The sequence below is a fragment of the Staurois parvus genome, unplaced genomic scaffold (genome assembly GCF_062004578.1).
Source record: "Staurois parvus isolate SC_StPar_1 unplaced genomic scaffold, SC_StPar_1.0 ptg000454l, whole genome shotgun sequence".
Classification (NCBI taxonomy): Eukaryota; Metazoa; Chordata; class Amphibia; order Anura; family Ranidae; genus Staurois; species Staurois parvus.
Window position 1 is genome coordinate 398,018 of NW_028318250.1, and position 24,027 is coordinate 422,044.

At 42.3% G+C, this 24,027-nt stretch overlaps 1 protein-coding gene across 1 annotated transcript in view; it reads left to right on the forward strand.

Annotated features, from left to right (window-relative positions):
- The window catches only part of MYOM3 (myomesin 3), a 188,152-nt gene that overhangs the window by 16,532 nt on the left and 147,593 nt on the right, over positions 1 to 24,027 (forward strand). The window contains exons 3-5 of the mRNA XM_089688775.1: positions 4,084 to 4,164; positions 13,941 to 14,100; positions 15,167 to 15,324. Of these exons, the coding sequence (XP_089544901.1) occupies positions 4,084 to 4,164; positions 13,941 to 14,100; positions 15,167 to 15,324 (399 nt within the window). The remainder of the gene's footprint in view (positions 1 to 4,083; positions 4,165 to 13,940; positions 14,101 to 15,166; positions 15,325 to 24,027) is intronic.

A 24,027-nucleotide genomic window follows, 5' to 3' on the forward strand; every position in this document is an offset into this window, starting at 1 on the left:
GGCGGACATGCCTGGAGACAGATAGAGGTGCGGTGTCTCGGTTCCTAAGACCATCGGAAATATGTGTTTTCCGATGGTCTTAGGTGACCCCTGTGAAAGGGTCGTTCGACCCCAAAGGGGTTGCAACCCACAGGTTGAGAACCGCTGCTCTAAGCAACTCTGTGGCTTCAAATAAAAGATGAATACACATTCAAACAAAGTGAAGTTATCCTTTTTGTCCACCCAACTTTGCTGTGCTAAAAAATGTACCCTCCCCAGATGCAGACTTAGGGTTCTCAAGGTTGGAAACATTAGAAAGGGTGGATAGTAGAATCCTACTGGTAGCTACTCAACAGGTGTGGCCAGTGATCTTAAAGATCTGCTGGTGGAATGCAAACAAACACCAGAAATGGTAGCCCCAATTGTTAGCTATGTATGCAACTGGGGGGAGGATGGGTAGGTTAGTTTAGCACAGGGCTTAAAGGATAAGTCCACTTTGAAAATGCACTTATTCTTTAAACTTGTCACAAACCTTGACAACTCCAAACCGTGCATACAATAGAGAAATGCACAAGCAGTGACTACCTTTAGGGAAAATCTCATATCATTCATGATCACTGGATAACAAGATACAGCCGGCCATACATAGATCGAAATTCGGCCAGTTCAGCAGGGTCCAGCCGAGGTTCGATCCATGCATGGGCAGGTTGATTGTACCCAAGTAGATCCATTGATTGATCCATCGACTGCCTGTTTGATTTCCTGTTACATTTGATTACTGCCAGCGGCTATAACTGCTAGCAGTAATCATTGTGTGGCACAGGGCCAATCAGCACTGTCCAGTCAGGGGTTATGTAGCCTCATAGGACAATCAGGGGAAATTGAAAACTCCTCCTACGAGCTTTAACCAGTGCTCTGCTGGACACTGATAGAAGTCACAAGACTGCTCTAACTGCTGCTGAGAAAAGGTATTTAGCAGTTTATATCTACTAAAATATTAGCATTTCCCTGTTCTGTGTACTGTGTGGTAATGGGCCAAACACCCCCGTGTTCGGGTCAGGGTCGAATGTTCGAACCTAATGAAAGTTCAACCGCGAACTTCGAACTCAATGCAAACCTATGAGACTTGAACTTGTAAATTCAAAAATACCCATTTTGAAGGCTTATATGCAAGTTATTGGCCATAAAAGGGGTATGGGGATCAGTAAAAAAAAAAAATTCAAAAAGTACCATTTTTAAAGGAGCAGTCATTTTTCATTACTTAAAGTAAGAAAAATAAATGAAAAACTCCTGTAAATATCATGCCTGGGGGTCCCCTTAAACTACCAGCAAAGTTGCACATCTGTACAATGTATAGAATCTGCTGCAGCAGGACTGATATTTTTTTTAAAAAATGACATTTTTATAAATTAAAAAAAAAAACAGTGTGGGGTCCCCCCCAATCCAAGGAACAGCAATTAAACCCTGAATATTTTTGCTGCAAAAAATATAGAGTAACATTTTTTTTTTTAAATTAAAAAAATATATATATTTTTACTGCTGCTGCTACAACTAAAAAAAAAATTAGGTTAAGAAAGTAAAAAAAAAAAAAAAAAAAAAGGAAACCACTGCTGGCACATAAAGAGGAACACCTGTGACACAGAAGGGGGAACACTAGCAAGAGAACCTGATGCTGCAGAAAAAAGAAAAAAAAATTAACAAAGAAAAAAAAAAGAGAACTGCAGTGACGCAGAAGTGCTGTAAAACACACTGACACTTCAGTAACACCACTACACTTCTCTTCACAACACCACACTACACTTCTAACACACCACTAACTTCACTAAACTCTAGCAACATACTACAGAAGGCTGCTGTATTAGCAGGATTATATAGCGTTGGGCGTGGACTAATGCAAGCCATAGACGGTTCGTTTGTCGGCCAATTTTTCGGCTGAAAAACGAAACATCGTTCGTTCTGTAAATCGATGTTGCCACCAATGATTGCAAAAATCAACCGTTTTTCGCGACTTTTCCAGCATGACCGATAAACTAAATGAGGAGGAAACGCGAAAATCGGCCGATGGCATTGCCCCACTAACAGTGCGAAAATCGTACGATTATTCTTTCGGCCGCAAAATCGGCCGATAAACGAACCATCTATGGCCTGCATTAGCCATGATCCATGACTGGCTAAAGTCACCGTGACTTTGGCCAATTATGGCTCTCACATTGCATTGTGCTGTGATTGGCCAACACCTTGTGGTCAGGTGCATTGCTTTGGCTTTCACAATGCACTATGAGTGCGCAGTGCATTGTGGGTGCTCGGGCATTCGGAAAAAACATGAACGGCTGATGTTCGAGTCAAACTTACATTTAACTCGAACATCAAGCCCAATGTTAGTACTGTAGGAGACCAGATATAGTAAATACAGGGTCCTGGGTTTAGTAACACTTTAAAACAGTACCAGATGCTGAGTTCTTTAAGCCTGTTTTACTATAGTGAGCATTTACAGGGTCATTCTCACTATAATGCAACAGGGGAGATTTACTAAAACTGGGAAGTGCAAAATCTGGTGCAACTCTGCAGAAAAACCAATCAGTTTCCAGGTTATATTGTCAAAACTTAATTGAACAAGCTGGAGTTAGAAGCTGATTGGCTACCATACACAGCTGTACCAGATTCTTAGTGCTCCAGTTTTAGTAAATCTCCTCCGATGTTTTAGATTTTTAGAGTGTTTTTGTTTATAATAAGGTGCTGCATAATAGCTCTGGTCCACAGACATAATGTATTGCTTGCCTACATTTTTATATTATTTTCAGACAGTACCAAATTCTGGATTCTCCAATTCTATTTTTGCCTTTTGATTTGGAATGAAGTTCGCTGACCTAGTTCTGTGTAACTACCCTTTCAGATCTCATTTAATTGGTAATCTAGATTTGATGTCAGCTTTGCAAAGCTTTACTATTATGGTCCTCACAAGTGTTGTCATGATATCTGAGCTAGCTCATAGCAATGTTAGCATTCTGAAAAGTGTCAATGAGCATGAACAGGTGTTTACCACAGACAGCAATAGTTTCTGTGATTGGCGCTATGACACACTGGTCCTAAACACAGGAGTGCTTTTCACAGAAATATAAAAAAAAAACAGGAGCAGTTCGATCTATCACCAAGCACAGGAACTGACAATTGCTTGGTCCTCAGATATCATCTGACCAGTAATAAAATACCTGACATATAAAGCATGCCATTTACATCTATATATCTCCTAGATTGTAAGCTCCAAGGAGCAGGGCCCTCTTATCCCTCTTATATTGAACTGTATTGTTGCTGTATTGTCTCCCGTTATATTGCAAAAGTGCTGAGAAAACTGTTGGCACTATATAAATCCTGTATAATAATAATAATAATATATGTGACTGCAATTTGTTGAGTCCACTAAACAATAACATTTTGAACTAAGTGTAAGATAAGTAAATGCTGCAATTTGTAACAAGACTAATTGTGGCTGGGAAGCCTACAGGAACTTAGAATGATCCATATATGATATATTCTGTCATCTGCCACAAGTGAGTTTCTAAACAATGTGACTATTCCCATTTATCTGCATATGGATATTTCTGATGTTCAACTCCAAGAAATGAGAAGAGGAAAATCTCTCCAGCAAAGATACAAACTGCATACTTTTTCAGTTAGAATTCTTGACAATGCCTGTGCCTTTCTGTCCTAGCGACAACTACTCTAATATAACTCAACAAAGAAATACATAAGAAATCGCCACACCTGGAAGTGTTGGATTTCCACAATTTTCAGCTGGAGGCTTTTCGGCAATACTGCAGAGATTAATGGCATGGGATGCGGGGGGTATTCTATGTTTTGTTTTCAGGGGGACATTCATTTTAAATCTGTACTTTAGTCACTTTAAGGTTTCCTTCAAAGAGGCACCCATGTAGACAACCCCTTACTGTATTACTGAGTACCAAATAAAACTGTAATCTTGTCGAAGGCACAGTTGAGTATTATATTTTTGTTGTCTAAAGGTTATTTATCTGTCAGTAAGTTATCTATTGTACTGAACTATGCAAAGAACAAAAGAATGTTATTTTTATCTGTTGTATGTTTCAGCATGGAAGAGCTTGTGGATATTCCGGTTTCATCGATTGATCTTTCAATAGCCAGGGCAGAACAAACACTGAGGTCCACTTTGTAAGTAAACAAAAAAGTTTCCTTTCTTTGCTCCAGAAATAAATAGAGCGTAAATAATAATAATAATAATAATATGCTGGACTATTGTTTTCAGTAAAAGTGGCAAACAAATTCAGCTGTGAAAGCTAGTTATTTATTTCTGGCTAATCACAAGTGTTTAATGTTTTTCTCATGCTAGTTCATCATTGAGAGCCAAACAAAGCATTAAACCTGATTGCTGGGTTTAGAGAAAAAAATGCTATTAGTTATTCTCCAGATTTGCTAGTTCACAGATTGGTATGTGCCCTCCATTATTGAGTTGCCTAAAACAGTTTGCCTAAGTAGAACGCCCAACACAAAAAGTTTCTGCAGTAAATTAGCCATGACAATGGTAAACTATACGTCTAAATGATATTTTTATAAAGCCATTGTAAAATGTAAGGTGCACCTTCCATTTTTAACTAGTGGTTCTTATCAAGCAGCCACATGGCATTGGAAAAAATTAGGTTTATTGTACTGCTTCCAACTACATTTTACTGTATGTTGTGGACTACTATAGGCTGCGCCGGGCAATGCCTATGTAATGTGGCTCCATATCAAAGCTTTTAATGGGTCTTCTTGGCTATCCAACCTCCATTCCAAGGCAATAACCCTAGTCATACATTATATGAATTACTTTAATGGTTAATTGCATAAGAGAGGTTTTTGTTTAAATACTAATACTACCAGTATAAATTACTGTGTCATACAGAGCTGGGTCCTTTGTGTTCTTGGGTCTCATAGTAGTTCCATGGTCTGCTATGGCTATAGTTAAATCCTTGGAACTGCATAATGATGTTCACATCAGGTAAATCTCAGAGATATCAGGCAGATGTGATGGGACAACTTTATTGTGTGGTTCTACTAGAGCCATGGTAAACAGGGCCGTAGATATTTTTTTTCCTGAGGGGGTTCAGCATTGGGTACCCAGAGGACATTAATTAGTGCACCTGCCTTGCTAGGTGCAGCAAAATTGTGGGAGGTACTTATTCACTGTGTACAGGATAACATATGCCACAGTCCTTGTAACTAAAAAACATGCTTCTGTGCTACAAGCAAGAGCCTAAGGGCTTGTTCACACTTGACTGTTTTTCCAACTCTTGCCAAACGCCCCTATAGCGTTTGACAAGTGTTGGTCCGGCATTTGCGGAGCGTTTTTAACGCTCTGCAAACGCTGCATGCGCAGTTCAGCGGCAGTTGCTAGGCGTTTGCCGAGCGTTGAAAACGCCTATAATGAAGTTTGAATGGTGTTAACGCTCCGCAAACACCCCGCAACAGCGTCACAACTGCACTGCAAACGCCAGCCGGGCGTTTGCAGAGTGGCACCATAGACTTGAATAGGAGGCTTCAACTCCTCCTGAATCGACCAGAGGCGTCCGTTTTGCCACGACGCAACGCAACGCGATGCGATGCTAACACTCCCGTTTGAACAGCACTATGTGCTGCAATGTGCAGAATATACCCAGGCATTTGGGAAACGGTAAAAACGCTTCCCAAACGCCTGTCTGCCGCTTGCTAACAAGGCTAGTGTGAACGTAGCCTAACAGACATGTACAGACCTCAGCACGTTGACTTGTTGAAAATGAAACTCTACCATTACATATGCTTTTCTTCAACAGCCTACCTTGAAGAACTTCATTAACAGGAACTACTGAGCAACCAGTATCAGTACATTATAGCATAAATATTACAGCGGTCAGGAGTATGTCATTTACAGCAAGGTGTATGTCCTCTTTAGGCAAAATTATACTGGTGGCAGCAAATCCCTGTGACAGCAAACAAATATGCAACAAATAAGAGCGGGTGAAGGCCTCTCACCACACCAATGCTGCAGATGGCCTCCTGATGGTTATTAATCTCCCATACTCTAACCAAGTGAGAGGTAGTCAGCAATGCTCTGGGCATTCCTCTCTAACTTGCCGTCCACATGTTCCCCTGGCTCAGCAGTCCATCCCGATGACCAATCCTTTATTCTGAATGGAGATGAAAGAGCAGGCCCCACTATCCCTATAGCACAGTGGAGGGGTTAATGCTTAACTCCATGTTTACAGCGACTTTAAATGATTCATTTGGGTCAAGTAGGTCCAAATGAACGATTTCCTTTTTGAACAGATGCGCTCACTGTCAGTGGTGCACAAACTGTGTGTAGCATCAACTACGTTGTACATACAGTATACAGTTCTGTGTTCTGGCTGTGGGATAGGGACTTCCCATACGCTGCCGCAACTGATTACTACTCAGCCATTCATTGGAAGCCTTGTATTTTATCAATGAATACACGGCCTTTTCTGAATAGCTGAGGTGGAGATGTGACATAATTTGCTTGCTTTAGTCAATCAGAGGAAGCTTTGTATTGATAAAATAAAAGTCTGCTTGTGCATGGCTGACCAGGGCTCTTCCGGTCTTGATTTTGTTTCAGGAGCGGGACAGGAAATTCCCATCCCATTGCTGAAACACAGCGCTGTATACTGTATGTAGCTGATGCTACATACAGTTTATGCAGCACCCCCCAGTAGCCACATCTGTTAGTGAAACATATAGGTTTTAATCTATAGCTGGAGGAGGTTGTTTACACGCCATAGCTGCAGTGGCATAGCATAGGTTGTCTGCTCCCAGGGCAAGACAAGTAATTTGCGCCCCTAGTCCATAGCCAGGGAGAGAGAGAGAGAGGGCAGGGGGAGAGAGAGGGTAGGGAGGGAGAGAGAGAGAGGGCAGGGAGGAAGAGAGAAAAGGAGAGGGGAGAGAGAGAAAGGGGGGGAGAGAGAGAGGAGAGAGAGGGCAGGAAGAAAGAAGGATAGCAGAGGGAGAAAGAGAGGGGGAGGGCAGGCAGAGAGAGGGGGAGGGCGGGGGGACAGAGAGGGCAGAGAGAGAGAAGGAGGGCAGGGGGAGAGTGAGAGGGCAGGGGGAGAGGGCAGGGAGGGAGAGAGAGGGCAGAGGGGGGCAGAGAGAGAGGCAGGGAGGGAGGGAGAGAGAAGGCAGGGAGGAAGAGAGAGCGAGGGCAGGGAGGGAGAGAGCAGGGAGGTAGAGAGAGAGAGGGGGGCAGTGGGGGAGAGAGAGGTGGCTGGGGGAGAGAGAGAGGGTAGAGAGGGAGAGAGAGAGGGAAGAGGGGGAGAGAGAGGGCATGGAGGGAGAGGGCAGGGAGGGCGAGAGAGAGGGAAGGAAGGGAGAAAGAGAGAGGGGGAGAGGGCAGGGGGAGAAAGAGAGAGAGGGTGGGAGGAAGAGGGGGGGAGAGAGAAGGGAGAGAGAGGGCAGAGGGGGAGAGAGAGAGGGCAGAGGGGGAGAGAGAGAGGGCATAGGGGGAGAGAGAGAGGGCAGAGGGGGAGAGGGAGAGAGAGAGGGCAGGGACAGAGAGAGAGAGATGGCAGGGAAGGAGTGAGAGAGAGAGGGGGGCGAGAGATGGGGCAGGGAGAGAGAGGGAGGGCAGGTCTCAGACACCATCTAAGTCAATGGGGCTGCACTACAACTGCGAGCCAAACAATTGACAAAAACTACAGGGGTGACTTAACCACACTCTGAAAAGTGATCGCTTTTCAGAGTTTTGGCAAGTGTGAACCCAGCCTAACAGCCATTTTAATGCCACCCATATTCCTTTCCTTTCAGTAGGGTGACAGTAAGCTGACACCTGTACTGCACAAGTTACTTTCACCTGTTAAAAGGACTATGAGTGGTACAGTATTACAATTGCTGTAATTAAAGGGATGTACAGGCACTTCCAACAGCTCCCTGTGTTTCCTTCTCTCTCCTCTCTTTCCTCAATTTCTTCTGGGCAAAATGCTTTGTTGCTAACTTCTCCCTCACCTCGACCATTGGAGGATCTTCAGTGCCAAGTTCAGGAGCTTGAGTGCAGGCCTCTCCCTCATGAGAGCCGCTGCTCAGACTTCCTCGATCCAGCACCCATACAACAGAAAGCTGCGGGATTTACTTGCAGTGATGGACATTGCACTTTGTGTACCCATTGGCTGAGGACAACAGGAGGCGGTGCAGCCTGTGGGCTATAGGCTGTACCACCCCCAATGCCTCCTCAGCCAATGGGTTGCTAATGCTTTCTCATAAGTCCCTCCTGACATCACTGACGATCATCCAAGTCCCAGCGGTATGTTTTCTTCACAAGGTGTAGGAGACCGTTTGTGGCTGGCACTGGAGACAGTGGTTAGTCCCACCTAGCTGCTGCTTCATTAAAACATGCTCTTGGGGGGATTTGGACCCCCCTGACCCCTCCCTTATCTACGACCCTGATGCTAATTGTCCTAAGGATTGCCCCAAACTTGAGCCTTCCCCTTTGGATTTTTCTCCCAAAAGCTGATGCCATATTTGATTTGGAACAAAGTCACCCATTAGTAATGGTAAAATCGCAACCAAATATTTATATACTGTAAAGTCCTATTTGTGCATAATTGCCTTTAAGTTAACATACTAGCTGGACAGCATCTACTATATTGGAGGTTTTACCAGGTACACATTGTTTCTGAGACATCATCAAATCTTAAATTTCTTCTTGGATAGCCACTTGTGCAGTAATTTATTGAGTGGCGTATTTTTCCATTTTTCTTACTGTATTACAGATTATTCCCTACTGTATTAGAGTCTGTATTTTGACTAGTGTGAGGGGAGGTCAGGATTAAATGGACTATAGAGTAATCCTGAGGGATTTAGGAGGTCTGATGTGCATTTATTATAAGATCAAATCTTTAAAAAACTGTAGTAGGAGATTGTATACATCTACGTTTATCTGTAACTGTTGAGATGTATTAGAGCTAGGCTTAGTTATGCAGCTTGATTTTAGACGTCTCAATTTAGAAACTTACTAAAATGTAAAAAATAATTTACAGAATCTTAAAGCTATCATTAAAGCTCCTCAACTAGGTTGTTGTTTTATCATAAGAAAAACGATTACATTTGCTCAGACATATGATAATATAATGAACACTCAAGCAATTAGTTATAAATATTTAGCATGCACTTTAATTGCTCAGTCATTGTATGCTTTCACAATGTTTTAACTATTTACTCTTGTTAAAACCCATGTTTTATGTTTTACTCAAGGTCAGTTATCTTCATCGTTGCTTCACTACCTAGAAAACCACTGACTTGGAATAAGCATTCAGCTGTGAATCTATAAAAAAACTTCTGATTGACATCTTTCATGCTCGTTCCCTGTCAGAGTCTCAGCCTGAGAGCCTTGAATTGTTTAATACAGATCAGTGATGTCAGCATTACAGGTTCACTTCAAGCCACATTCATAGTTACATTCTTTGAACTGTTTCTGGACAATCCCATCCTTGTGGCAAGAATACTTGCCATTCATTTTGACTCACCTGTTCCAACTGTCAGACAAATATTTAGAGAGAGACACTTGGTAAATGAGCATAGCCCCATTAAAGTATAGACCTGTTGTGGTTTGAGCGGTTTGGGGTAGAGGTAATTAAAAATGTTGCAATAGTAGAAGTTATGGAAAGGAATCAATTACCTGTACAAAAAATGGATACATTACTGTCATGAAGGCATATAAATGTTTGGTTACGTAGTTTTAGGAATCCTATGGTGCAGAAACAACAGTTATGTTTTATCAATGAATGTCAGAGAATGCCATATCCACACACACACACCTCTGCTTCATATTGTCACTGTCAGGGATTGCCACAGCGCTGGGCTCGGCGCCCTGTGCAGGGACGCGGGCACTGGGACCTGGCTGACCGCGGCAATCAAGTTCGCGCATGCGCGGTAGAGACCGCGGACGCGCGCTTGGCACCAATGACAGCGCAGGGCGGGATATTTAAATGGCCCTGAGCTGTCATTCAGTGCCTTCTGGTCTCCTTGTATCCTGTATCCTGTGAACCTGTGAATAAGTTAGTTGCTGACCCGGATTGTGCCCTGACCTTGCTGTTTTCTCCTGTCCTGACCCTTGCTTGCCTGACCTCTCTCCTGGATGTATTCAGTAAACGGGGAGCAGATACTCTGCCCCCCCACCGCCCGTATGACTGTCCCATTGACCTGTTACCGGGCTCTGAGATTCCTTTTGGGCGAATTTTCCCCCTATCTGAGCTTGAATTGGGGGCCCTAAAGGAATATATTGAGGACAGTCTCCAGAAGGGGTTCATCCGTCCCTCCACTTCCCCAGCCGGGGCGGGAATCTTCTTCGTGGAAAAGAGAGACAAATCCCTGAGACCATGTATTGATTACCGGGAGCTGAACAGGGTCCCGATCAAAAATCGCTACCCGTTGCCATTGGTACCAGAGTTGTTTCAGAGCCTAAAGGCTACGGTTATATTCACGAAACTTGATTTAAGGGGGGCCTACAACCTGGTTCGCATAAGGGAGGGGGACGAGTGGAAAACGGCATTCCGTACCCGGTTTGGCCATTTTGAATACTTGGTCATGCCATTTGGGCTGTGTAATGCACCAGCCATCTTTCAACATTTCGTGAACGACATCTTCAGGGATTTTTTGGATATCTTTGTTATCGTCTATCTGGACGATATACTGATTTTCTCATCCTCCCTGGAGGATCACAGGATGCATGTGGCAAAGGTGCTGGGGCGGTTGCGGCAGCATGGGTTATATGCAAAGGCAGATAAATGTTGTTTCGAGCAATCCAGCATTACATTTCTGGGTCTGATTATCTCCACTGCGGGGGTCGCAATGGACCCCCAGAAGGTCTCTGCATTTTTAGATTGGCCTGAACCCACGGACAAAAAGGGCGTCCAACGGTTTATTGGGTTTGCAAACTTTTATCGAAAGTTCATCAAGAACTTCTCGGGTCTGGTCTCCCCCATTACTCAGCTAACCAAACTTGGAACCCGGTTCAGATGGACGCCGGAGGCTCAGGAAGCCTTCGAAGCTTTGAAAAAGCTATTTACCTCGGCACCCATTCTGGGCCACCCGGACACTGCCCTGCCCTACATCTTGGAGGTAGATGCATTGGAGAATGCGGTAGGGTCCATCCTGTCCCAGCGAAAGGGCACCAAGGAATTACTCCATCCCGTAGCATTCTTCTCGAGGAAACTTACCCCAGCCGAGAAGAATTACGATATCGGCGATCGAGAGCTGTTGGCTATCAAAGCAGCGTTAGAGGAATGGAGGTACCTGCTGGAAGTTGCCTCACACCCCATCTTGATATTCACAGATCATAAGAATCTGGAGTACCTGAGGACTGCCAAACATTTATGCCCACGACAGGCGAGATGGGCATTGTTCTTCTCCAGGTTTAACTTTCACATCACATACAGGCCCGGATCTAAAAATACGAAGCCCAATGCGTTATCACGTATGTACGAGGACTTCAAAGAAGAACCGGTACCCGACACTATCCTGTCTTCTGGGAATTTCTTGGCGCTCCAGACGGACCTTTGTTCCAAGCTAATGGAGGCTTCCACGGCCACGTCAACCCCAGATGGGGTGTCCCTCCAGAACAAGGGGGGACTCCTATGGAAGGAAGGTTTGATCATGGTACCTGAGGAAGTCCGAACCCTGGTTTTGGGACATTGCCATGATCACCCGATGGCAGGACACTTTGGCCCAGCCAAGACTCTGGAGCTTCTCCAACGCTCTTTTTGGTGGCCAAACATGGCTAAGGATTGCAAGCGCTATGTGAGATCCTGTACCATCTGCCAGAAGAGCAAACCATCGAGGAGCAAAGCTTGGGGGCTGCTGCGGCCTTTGCCGATTCCCGAACGGCCTTGGCAGAGGATCGCGATGGACTTCATAGTCGAGCTCCCACCGTCACAAGACCACACAGCAATCCTTGTGGTCGTTGATCGCTTATCCAAGATGGCCCACTTCATACCATTAAGGAAGACTCCGTCAGCAGCCGAGACGGCGCGAATATTTATCCGGGAGATCGTAAGACTACATGGAGTTCCAGAGGACATTGTCTCTGATCGAGGGGTCCAATTTACATCTAGATTTTGGAGGGCTCTGTGCAAGGCCCTGGACATCAAGTTGTCCCTCTCCTCTGCGTTCCACCCTCAGACCAATGGACAGACTGAGAGGACCAACCAGACCCTGGAGCAATACTTGCGTTGCTACACGTCTTTCCTTCAGGATGATTGGTTGCCACTCTTACCCTTGGCGGAATTCGCTTACAACAACGCAAGCCATTCAGCAACAGGGCAGTCCCCATTCTTTTCTAATTACGGGTTTCATCCTGTCTTTCTCCCTGATTTGGTCTCTGAATGCCCAGTTCCGGCAACACAGGATGCATTAACCTTTTTCTCCTCTAACAACAAAGTACTACAGGAAGCCATCGCTCGGGCCCAAGAGGACAATAAGAATGCGTTTAACAAGAAACGAAGAGGGGATCTGGTATTGCGGCCTGGGGAGAAGGTATGGTTGGCTACAACCAATTTGAAGATGCTATGTCCCTCGAAAAAATTGGGACCTAAATTTGAGGGGCCTTTTCGGGTAAAGCAGATGATCAATGAGGTGGCATATGAGCTTATCCTTCCTGACACATTCAAAATTCATCCGGTCTTCCACGTGTCCTTGCTTAAACCAGTGATTCCAGACGCCTTCCCAGAACGAGAATCCAGACCTCCGGAGGCCATAACTGTCGAAGGACAAGAGGAATTTGAGGTGGAAACAATCTTAAAGTGCTGAAGGAGGGGGGGCCAGACCCAATTCCTAATTAAATGGAAGGGCTATGGTCCCGAGGACAATTCCTGGGAACCAGCTCATAATGTCCATGCACCTAGACTCGTCCGGTAGTTTCTTTGTGATCACCCGTGGTGGAGAGATCGGGTGGGCATCCGGAGGTTGCCCGTAGGGGGGGGGGCAATGTCGGGGATCGCCGCAGCGCTGGGCTCGGCGCAGGCGCAGTGCACCGCCCTGTGCAGGGACGCGGGCACTGGGACCTGGCTGACCGCGACAATCAAGTTCGCGCATGCGCGGTAGAGACCACGGGCGCGCGCTTGGCACCAATGACAGCGCAGGGCAGGATATTTAAATGGCCCTGAGCTGTCATTCAGTGCCTTCTGGTCTCCTTGTATCCTGTATCCTGTGAACCTGTGAATAAGTGAGTTGCTGACCCAGATTATGCCCTGACCTTGCTGTTTTCTCCTGTCCTGACCCTTGCTTGCCTGACCTCTCTCCTGGATGCCCCCTATTGGACCTGACCTGCTGTTGTTGACCTGGCGTGTGACCCGACTACTCTTTGCCCACTGCTTGGTACCGCACCGTCCCCATAGTTACCGACCCGGCCTGCCTGACCTCGCACTCGCTCAGCCATCCATCCCGTCGGGATCTCCCAGCCTTCTCACATTAGGCTCTTCCTCTACGGGAGCCCCTGGCGGATACCCCTACCAGTGGTGAGTGTGCCCAGCAACTGCGACCTGGTCTCAGAGCGCTACAAGTCCATCCCCACCATCAGGGGCCCTGGTGAACAAGTGCTCTGGGACTTAGATTCCGCACGCTGGAAGCACCTCACCGGTGGGTTGCTAGAGGTACCGCTGGGTGGTCCCTTACAGTCACATTCTATCCCCAGTCTTCCATTCTGTATAATCCTTGTTCCCCCTTCCTGTATTCTCCCACATGAGGGGGTCTTATTTTTGCACCAGCTCATGGCTATTACTTTCTTATCTTTGTTTGAGCTTAGATTTTATAGCAACAAACTTTTTGTAGTGCGTCATAAAAATGTTTTTAATAGACATATCAAACCATGTATTTGCAGTTATTATTATTATTATTATTATTATTCTTTTTATAATTCTTTTTCTCCATCATTGTATTCTGTACCTACTGACCAACAATGAATGCCATTGCAGTTATCAGATACCAAAATGTGATGTAAAAGACTTGTGGTTCGAAACTAGAGGACAAAGAAAAGGTGGATTCCGGAATGATATGGAGAAGATGGAAATTAAAATGCTCCAGGCCTGCAGAGCCCTGCGTGTAAGGACTGATCATAAAGCCTCATATAGGAGGGTATGTCCTTATTACTCTTCTGTGTGATAATAGTAGTGCTGTGACTGTATGTCACTATGGAACACATTAATCACTTCCTGCCAGCCGTGTGCATATATATGTGGCCTCGTGACTAGTGGGCTGTAACGCCAAGTGACCACATATATGTGTCCCTATAGAAACATTTACTGTGCTAAGAACGTGCTCCCTGCGCTCTCCCAGCACACTAACCTGGGGGTACCGGAAAGCTTGTGATGAATACTTGCTGCTGTGACTGCCAATCACGGTGGTCACATGATCGTAATGCCCATCTCCAGCTTCTGCCATTTAGAATCTGCTAAAGGATCAGAAGGTAGAATCGTGAAGAAGTTAAATATGCTACCCCTGGTGAGTTTACCGCTAAAGAAGAACTCTGCTCTAAAATAATGCCGGATATATTTGAACAATAAATAGCTAAAATAAGTAAAACCAATTGAAGTCCTTATATTGGAAAAAGTAGCTAATATGTAAACCGACTACCTAAAATCTCATGTGTCCATCTACTTCTACGGTGTCATGCTTGAAGATTGATAGCACAGTTTATGCATGATCACAACACAAAAATCTGCCCTTACATCATGATAACTGGGTTTTTTTTCTTTTCTCTTGGCTCTGACCAATTCAGCTATGATTTGTTGATCACTCACAGAAGATGATAAGGGGTGCTATGCAAAGGAGATAAATTTAAAATTTTTGTACCTTTCCTCGAAAGTTAGGAGGCTAGACACAATGCAAGAAGCACATTTTTTTTACAGAAACAATTATAATTTTAAAAAATCATCTTGGGTATGTTTTGTGGCCGTTTTAGATTTAAACTGAGCTAGAAGAGTTAAACCTATAAATTCTAAATGTGCCTTGCTTTACACACCAGTTAGAGTTTACTGTTTTGTGAAGGTGATTTTACTAAACCATCTTTCATGTTGGCTTATATTTAGAAACGTTAAAATATTTCAATGTATGGCAAATTAAAAAATGTTTTTGTCCATTGTGGTTCTGGTAAGTGCAGAGAAATCAAATGTCTGACAACAACTGTGTGTTTGTTGTGCAGGCTGAAGAGAAATCCAGACAAATGAAAGAGTTCAGAGAGCTGTGTGCAAGACGAGCACCTATGTTCTGGATCCCACTCAGGGCGCATTGTGTATGGGAACGGATGTCTGTCACGCTGGCGTGCACTGTAATGGGCACACCTAGGCCTTCAGTACAGTGGTAAGAACATTTCACGCTTGCTTACCAATGCATTGACACTCTGCTAATAATATACTACCTAGAAATGGTTTTGTGTCTGCACCACCTATTTTGTAAGCATCATTTTCAACAGACTTGCACCTCTCAAAGGCATTTTAAAACCCCATAGCAAGTGCACCTGTCTATGTATACAGGTATTAGGGATCTGCATTGAACCCAAAATCGGATAACTTAGTAAGATATAACATTCAGTGAACCCAATGCGTAACAACAGTTTGTTTCTTTACTGAGCAAATGAAGCTAAGCATGAATGGAGAACAGAACTTCAACAAGGGTTGACTTACTAATACTGGAAAGTGCAAATCTGGTGGAGCTCTGCATAGAAACCAATCAGCTTCCAGTTTTTTTTGTCAAAGCTTAATTGAACTCGATGAAGTTAGAAGCTGATTGGCTACTATGCACAGCTGCACCAGATTTTGCAAAATTTTAGTAAATCAACCTCTGTGTGCCATGTATACCTTTCATTATTTCAAATTCAAGAGCAATCTTTTGTCCAGTCAAATTGAAATCAAATGTATAAATCAAATGGTATGCACATTCACACTAAGATGATAATATAATAATCATAATATCATAGGTAGATAGTTTATTATATAGCTTGCTGCATATACTATACAATGGAAGATCTGACACCCACAGATCTAATATGACATTTAGAGAAGAGTCATAATCCAGCCTTTGACTAATTGATTGTAAAATGAATATACGGTACACATAATGCATATAATATATTGGTGAGGGAGTGAGTGGAAAGTAAATAAGGATGGTAATTAAACATTCTTAAGGATCCCTACCAGCAGTGTTGATAGGATTGTGGAAGACCCCTTGACTAGGCTTTGCTTCCAAAAATGTTTAGATGGTTCAAATTTGGGGCCTTTCTATTCCACAGTTTTTCCTGGTAGTCAATTTTGGAGATAACATGTTGTCATAATTGCCTCCCCCCCAGTATGTGGTTGGCATATCTGCATCAAACCGCATGGTTCTTTCACTCTAACATAGAGTTCTTTCTTTTGGAAACCCCTTTTTGTTCTGGGCTGTATGGTACAGTAGTTTGAAATATCATGCCATTCACCTGTGAAATCACCTGTGTATTATCACCTGTATATCTAGTTCCATTGTCTGTGTGCAATAAACTCAGCATTTTGCCAAATTTGTTGCTTACTTGAGCCACATACTATTTAGGTTTCTCTTTTACTACTTTACTTTTGTTGTGTAACAGATATAGTGTAGTATGTTTGGAGTAATAATTTTTTAAAAGTGAGAAAATACCTCTTTTTTCCTGGAGTCAATTTTTCCATTGGACCACAAAGATCCGAATGAATAAGGTCCAGAGGTTTTTTAGCTCTGCTGTCACTCTGCGTTGGAAAGGCTTTTCCTGTCATTTTTCCTTTTATACAGCATTTCATTGTTTGATCACATGGACTAATTTTTTTTTCACTTCGTCATTCTCAGTTAATTTCTTTATTATGCCAGGACTTCTGTGCCCAAGTCATCTGTATCATGCGTGATTGCAGTTTGAATATTTTTTCTCCTTTGCAGTATTAACCACCTCATTGCAGTTCAGCTGATACAGTTCATCTGTAATTTAGCCTTTGCAAGTAAGATATCTGCTTTTGTGATCTCTCAACTGTCAGCTTGGAAGGTCACTACATTGTCCTGTTGCAGGCTCTGATGCCAACCCCTGAGAGGAAGCAAGTTCAGGGCATTTCACAACGCATGCCAGCTCTACTTTACTCTGCAGTCAGGAACTTTCTCTTTGGAATATAATAAGGTGGGATTCATCATTACCTTACTCCAAAGTGAATCTCAGGCCTGGGCTCATTGACTACTGGAGAAAAATAATGAACAATTGCACAAGATGTTTAAGTGATGATGAATATTAAATAAAACTGAAAAAAAAGTGAAAAAGTAATAAATACCACTAATAAACTGTGTATAAATACAAAATGCTGCCACTTTAAAAAATAAATAAAACACCAAGAAAGACCACTTAAACCAGTGATCAAGTAGCGCATAAATTCTTATCCGTTTAAAAAATGACAAATATATATATATATATATATATATATATATATATATAAATGAAAAAATAAATAAAATGAGTAGAGTACAAGATATTAAACAAAAAAATTATATATATAAAAAATATATATAAAAAATAAGTAAGGTGTATAGTCCCAAAGAAGTCCAAATAATATTAATTTATCCACCAAACAGTTCTTCAAAATCTCCTTTATTGCCAAAGTGGACTGAATTAAAAGCCCAAAGATGTTGCATAAATGTGCATGTAGGAAAGAAAGCTGAGCCAGTGCTCTCACCACCGCCGGGCACTCAATCACTGCTGGTGAGTGTACACCTGAGAGGGGGGTACCCCATATTTTTCACAATATAATTTCTCATGTGGTGGTCATCCTTTAAGAAGAATTTGAAGAACTGTTTGGTGGATAAATTAATATTATTTGGACATCTTTGGGACTATACACCTCATTTATTTTGTATATGTAATTGCACACGATGTCCTCCTTCTTTGATGCTATGGCGCAGCTATATGATGACCTGCAGCGAACTGCCACTGCTGGGGCAGCTCTCCATGCACTCCAGCAAGTCCACAGAGCTGTTGAGGACTATGTCACTGACTTTAGGCACTGGAGCGCAGACACCAGCTGGAATGACACAGATTTGAGACACAGATTCCATTTTGGTCTCTTAGTGGGTCTCAAGAATGTATTACCCCCAGTTGGTGGGCCAAGTTCTCTGGAAAATTTAATCACGCTGTCAATCCAGATCGATCGTCGTCTACGAAAACACAGGCTGGAAAGATCATCGCAGCAGTCCAGACCAGTATGGATGATGCCCAAGATCCCAACCCACTCCAATCTGATACCTGCCAATCCAGCACCATCTGCACATGGAACTTGGCCTAATACATCCATCCTTAACCCCGGAAGTATGCCAACGTTGCCGGCAGAACAATCTCTATCTATATTGTGGGGAAGCCAGCCACTATGTATGCACCTGTCCAGCTAAACTGCGTAAGTGTCTCTTCACTTCTTCAGCTAGCCAGTCACCTTTGTCTCCCACACACTCACATTGCTCTTCCTGTTTCCTTCCAGTTTATGGGAAAAATCATGTCGGTGAATGCAATTGAAATTGATTCAAGAGCTGCTTCATCAACCTGACTTTTGCAGCAACATTTTCCTTTACAGCCCAAGCAGCAAGGGTTCACTGTATTTCTGGCTGATGGGTCTTGTATTAAATCAGGACAAGTGACTAAGGAGACCCCACCATTACTAACTATCATGGCCACCAGTCATAAGGAACTGTTACGCTTGGATGCAATCTTGTCGCCCTTGTTTCCTGTCATTCTGGGCCTACCATGGCTTCAGGCTCACAATCCACAGATTGACTGTAATTCCAGTGATGTCAAATTCCAGTCTCCATACTGCCAAAGAGATTGCATGCCAGGACTATCTATGCCACCTGCCACACTGCTACGTATGGACTTTGACCCTGAACTATACCAGACGGTACGAAGAGCCTATCACGAGCATCTGGACATTTTCAGTAAATGGGGACAGACACTCTTCGTCCTCACAGGCCTTATGATTGTCCTATTGAACTCCTCCCCACGCTGAAATTCTGTTTGGGCACATCTTTCCACTGTCTGAACATGAATTGGGGGCCTTGAAGGATTACATTGAAGAAAATCTTCAGAAAGATTCATGCACCCCTCTACTTCACCGTCTGGTGCAGGAATATTCTTTGTGAAAAAAAAAAGACTATTCCCTTCGGCCATGTGTGAACTATCAGGACTTGAACAAGATCACTGTAAAAAACCTCTATCCTCTACTTTTGGTACCTGAATTTTTCCAGAGACCAAGGTCGCCACTATGTTTACCAAACTGGACCTGAGTGGAGCCTACAAGTTGGTCCGCATCCGAGAAGGGGATGAATGGAAGATCGCATTTCGAACTCGTTTTGGCCAGTAGATCATGCCATTCGACCTATGCAATGCGTCAGCCACATTTCAACACTTCCTGGAAATCTTTGTGATTGAGTAACTAGAAGATATTCTAGTATTTTCTGTTTATCTCGAAATTCAACGAGGACATGTTAACCACCTCAATACCGGGCACTTTTACCCACTTCCTGCCCAGACCAATTTTCAGCTTTCAGTGCTCTCACACTTTGAATGATAATTACTCAGAAATGTTTGTCCTTTTTTTTTCACACAAATAGAGCTTTATTTTGGTGGTATTTAATTAGCACTGGGTTTTTATTATTTTTTGCACTATAAATTAAAAAAGACTGCAAAGTTTGAAAAAAATTAATTTTTCTTTGCTTCTATTATAAAATTTTGCAAATAAGTAATTTTTCTTCATAAATTGGGCTAAAATGTATACTGCTACATTGCTTTGGTAAAAATAATCCCAAATGGTGTGTATTATTGTGTGAAAGTTATAGAGTCTACAAGCTATGGTACCAATCATTGAAAATTATACACACCTGATTAAACCTGATGTACTGATGGCCTATCTCATTTCTTGGGACACTAACAAGCCAGGACAGTACAAATACCCCCTAAATGACCCCTTTTTGGAAAGTAGAAATTCCAAGGTATTTAGTAAGATGCATGGTGAGTTTTTTCAACCTGTAATTTATTTCCCACAATTCTTTAGAAAATGAAGAAAGTAAAGTAAATATGTTTTTTTTTCACACAATTGTTATATTAACAGGTTATTCCTCTCACACAGCATATGCATACTTGCAGCTTCACCCCAAAACACATTCTGCTGCTCCTCCTGAGTATGGGGATACCACATGTGTAAGACTTTTCCTCAACCTGGCCACATACAGCGGCCCAACATCCAAGTAGGACCTACAGGCATTCTTGAGGCATAAATTGCACATCTAATTTCCTAACTACTTATCATATTTTTGAAGGCCCTGGATTTATTTATTTATTTATCGAGTTTATATAGCGCCAAAGGGTTTGCTCAGAGCTGTACAATAGAGGGGGGGACAATACATGAAACAGTACAGTAACATCAAACAGCACACAAGGGGTAAGAGGGCCCTACTCTTTCGAGCTTACAATCTAGGAGGGAGGGGGTAGAGGTACAGGAGGAAATGGCTGTGGGGGATGGAGTGGTAGGAGGAGGGAAGGGCAGCGGCTGTTAGGTGAGGGTGGGGTAGGCTTCCCTGAAGAGGTGGGTTTTCAGGGAGCGCCTGAAGGTGAGGAGGGAAGGTGACAGTCTGATGGATTGGGGTAGTGAGTTCCAGAGGATGGGGGAGGACCTGGAGAAGTCTTGCAGTCGTGCGTGGGAGGAGGAGACCAGGGAGCAAGATAGAAGGAGGTCCTGTGAAGAGCGAAGGGTACGGGTAGGGTGGTACCTGGGAATCAGGTCGGTGAGGTAGTTAGGGGCAGTGTTGTGAATGGCCTTATAGGTCAGAGTGAGCAGTTTGAATTTAATGCGTTGGGTATTGGGGAGCCAGTGGAGGGAGAGGCAGAGGGGGGTGGCAGAGGTGGAGCGGCTGGTGAGGTGGATGAGTCTGGCAGCTGAGTTCAGGATGGTCTGAAGCGGGGAGAGTTTGCACTGGGGTAGGCCGGATCACCAGGACAATGGAATTACCCACAAAATGACCCCATTTTGGAAGGCAAACACCCCAATGTATATTCTGTGAGGCATAATGACTCTTTCGAACATGTCAATTTTTCCACAAGTTTTCAGAAAACATGGAAAAAAATGAAAACTTTTTTTTTTTTTTACACAAAGTTGTCCATTTGTAAGATATTTCTAACACATTGTATGTACATACCAAAAATTACACCCCAAAATACATTCTGCTGCTATCTTCTGGGAGTGCTGCACTGCTTGTACTCGCCACTGCGCTTTGTTTGGACTCTCTCCTCCTCAGAATCCATTGCTGACCCACTGCTTTTCAACTGGCCCATACTCAGAATCTGAGTCTGACAAAGAGAGTTCCCCGCTACTCCCATCCGTCATACTCAGTACCTGGAAAGCCTCCTCGCTGGTGTACAATTTTTTTAGACATGTTTATGCTGCACTGCTGATATTGCTGATGTTGATTTTGATGTTCACTGGTACAGATGTGTATCACTGGTACAGATGTGGATTTCACACTGATACTCTGTGACAGATATTAATCACTGGTACAGGTGTGGATTTCACACTGATACTCTGTAACAGATATTGATCAATGGTACAGGTGTGGATTTTACTCTGGTATACTGTGACAGATGTTATTCACTGGTATTGATCTGAATTTTACACTAGTACTGTGTGACAGATATTGAGCACTGGTAAACTGACAGATGTGGATTTGATACTGGTAGGCCGTGACAAATGTTGATCACTGGTATAGAAGTAGATGAGCACTGGTGCACTGTAGCAGATGTGGATCACTGGTACAAATGTGGAATTTAGACTAGTACGTTGTGACAGATGTGGATCACTGGCACAGATGTGGACTTTACACTAGTACACTGTGACAGATGTGGATCACTGGTACTGTGTGACAGACGTGGATCACTGGTACTGTGTGACAGACGTTGATCACTGGTACTGTGTGACAGACGTTGATCACTGGTACTATGTGACAGATGTGGATCACTGGTACTGTGTGACAGATGTTGATCACTTTGCTAAATTCTTTTTGTGATACACATCTAAATCACCTAAAATACCTCCAAATATAATATGTTTAAATAAAACCACACATAATTCCAAATAAGTAGAATAGATATATATATCTCAAATATATTAATAAACCCCAAAATGTCCAAGTCCCAAAAATAATTTCAAAAATATTTTCTTATAAGTCCAGTGAAGCAAAAACGATTCAAAATACTCCTTGATAACCTCAAAGAAAAAAGAAAAGAAAAAAATTCATAGTGTATTACCCTTAAAATATAAACTTATATACTTCACTCTGTGCACAACTCAAAACACATCAAAATTGTGCAAATTAAATTAATTAAATATCAATCCAAATAAATAATAAATAAAATTTAAATAAATAAAATAAAACCAAAAACGTGAAAAATCGTGATCACTCCAACCACAAGTGAATGGTGATACTAAGTACTAGTACCCTTTAAACTCCAGCCAAAAGTGATACCAAGTACCATTACCCTCTTCCAATATTTTCAGGCATAAGCTGACATAAAGAAAAGGTATCTCTTCATCCTTCTTTTTCAGGGGTATTCCTCATACAAGTAAAGAAAGGCTCTTTTAGGCAGGATCCATAAAAAGAAACAGATTTTAATCAAAACTTACATATAAAACAGGGATATCCAGCTTCCAGCACTAATCTTTCAAATCCTAGGTTGAAAACCACATGTTTCCAACCAACAAAATGGCCGCAGCGACACTTCCGGTTAGCGTGTGTGCGTGATGACGTCACTCCCCTAACACGTTTCGTCACTTCCGGACTTCATCTGAAGGGATACAGACGTCTCATTGGCCTCTCCTTAAATTCCACTGTCTCTCAATGGGATGAGGCTATCTCCGCCATTTTGAATGAGGGAAAATATCGCAAAAGCCCCATCTTACTCACTACAGACCCGCAAATACCGGATAACTTCTTTAAAATCATATTTATATGTCACACATGATTAGTATATTCTCCAAACCTCTCCAAATATAAAATCATCTAACTTATACACTATACATATATTATACCTATCTTCTTAGCCCATATAATACTAACATATTTATTACATCACTAGATAATCCACCCAATCTAAATATACCTCCAAATAAAATACAACAAATTTAAAATAAAATTCAATAAAACTCCTAAATAATTTAATTAAATATATATTCAATATATTAACCATACTAAGTACATCAAATATAACAAAATTGCCAAATACTCCCTCTAGTGGTCCTTCTAGATATAACCCTTTCTACAATATTACTATACTGATCCTTTTTATTATACACATTAAAATATACCAATTTGCACATATAATCAATTTAAAAACCCAATAACTACAATAATTTATTACTGACACATGCCCTTATTAATATAACCACCGCTCATTATATTTAAATGAAATCAATAGAATATAAAAAATATAGATAAAAATAGAAAAATATAAATATAAAAATATATATAAAAAATAGAGAAAACATATATAAAAATAGAAAAAATATATATATATACACACATATATATATATATATATATATATATATATATATATATATATATATATAAAAACTACTCTTTCAGACTCCAATCGAAATTATTTAGCCCCATATTTTTATCTATCTGAAATAAAACAATTTAAGTCTAACTCTATATTTAATCCCTTAGGTTTTAATGTATTTAGCCGAAAGACCCAAAAAGTTTCGTTCTGTGACAGTTTTTGGACTCTATTGCCCCCTCTCCAATGTCCTTCCACAGTGTCAATTCCACAAAATTTCAACAAGCTCGGATCCGAATTGTGGAATTCCTTAAACTGTCTCGAGACACTGTGATCTTTTTTACCTTTTATGATATTCCTGACATGTTCTTCAAGTCTCACACATAAATTCCTTTTGGTTCTCCCTATATACTGGAATTGGCACGGACATTCCAGCATATATGTAACATACCTTGTATCACATGTAATAAATTGTTTTATAACAACCT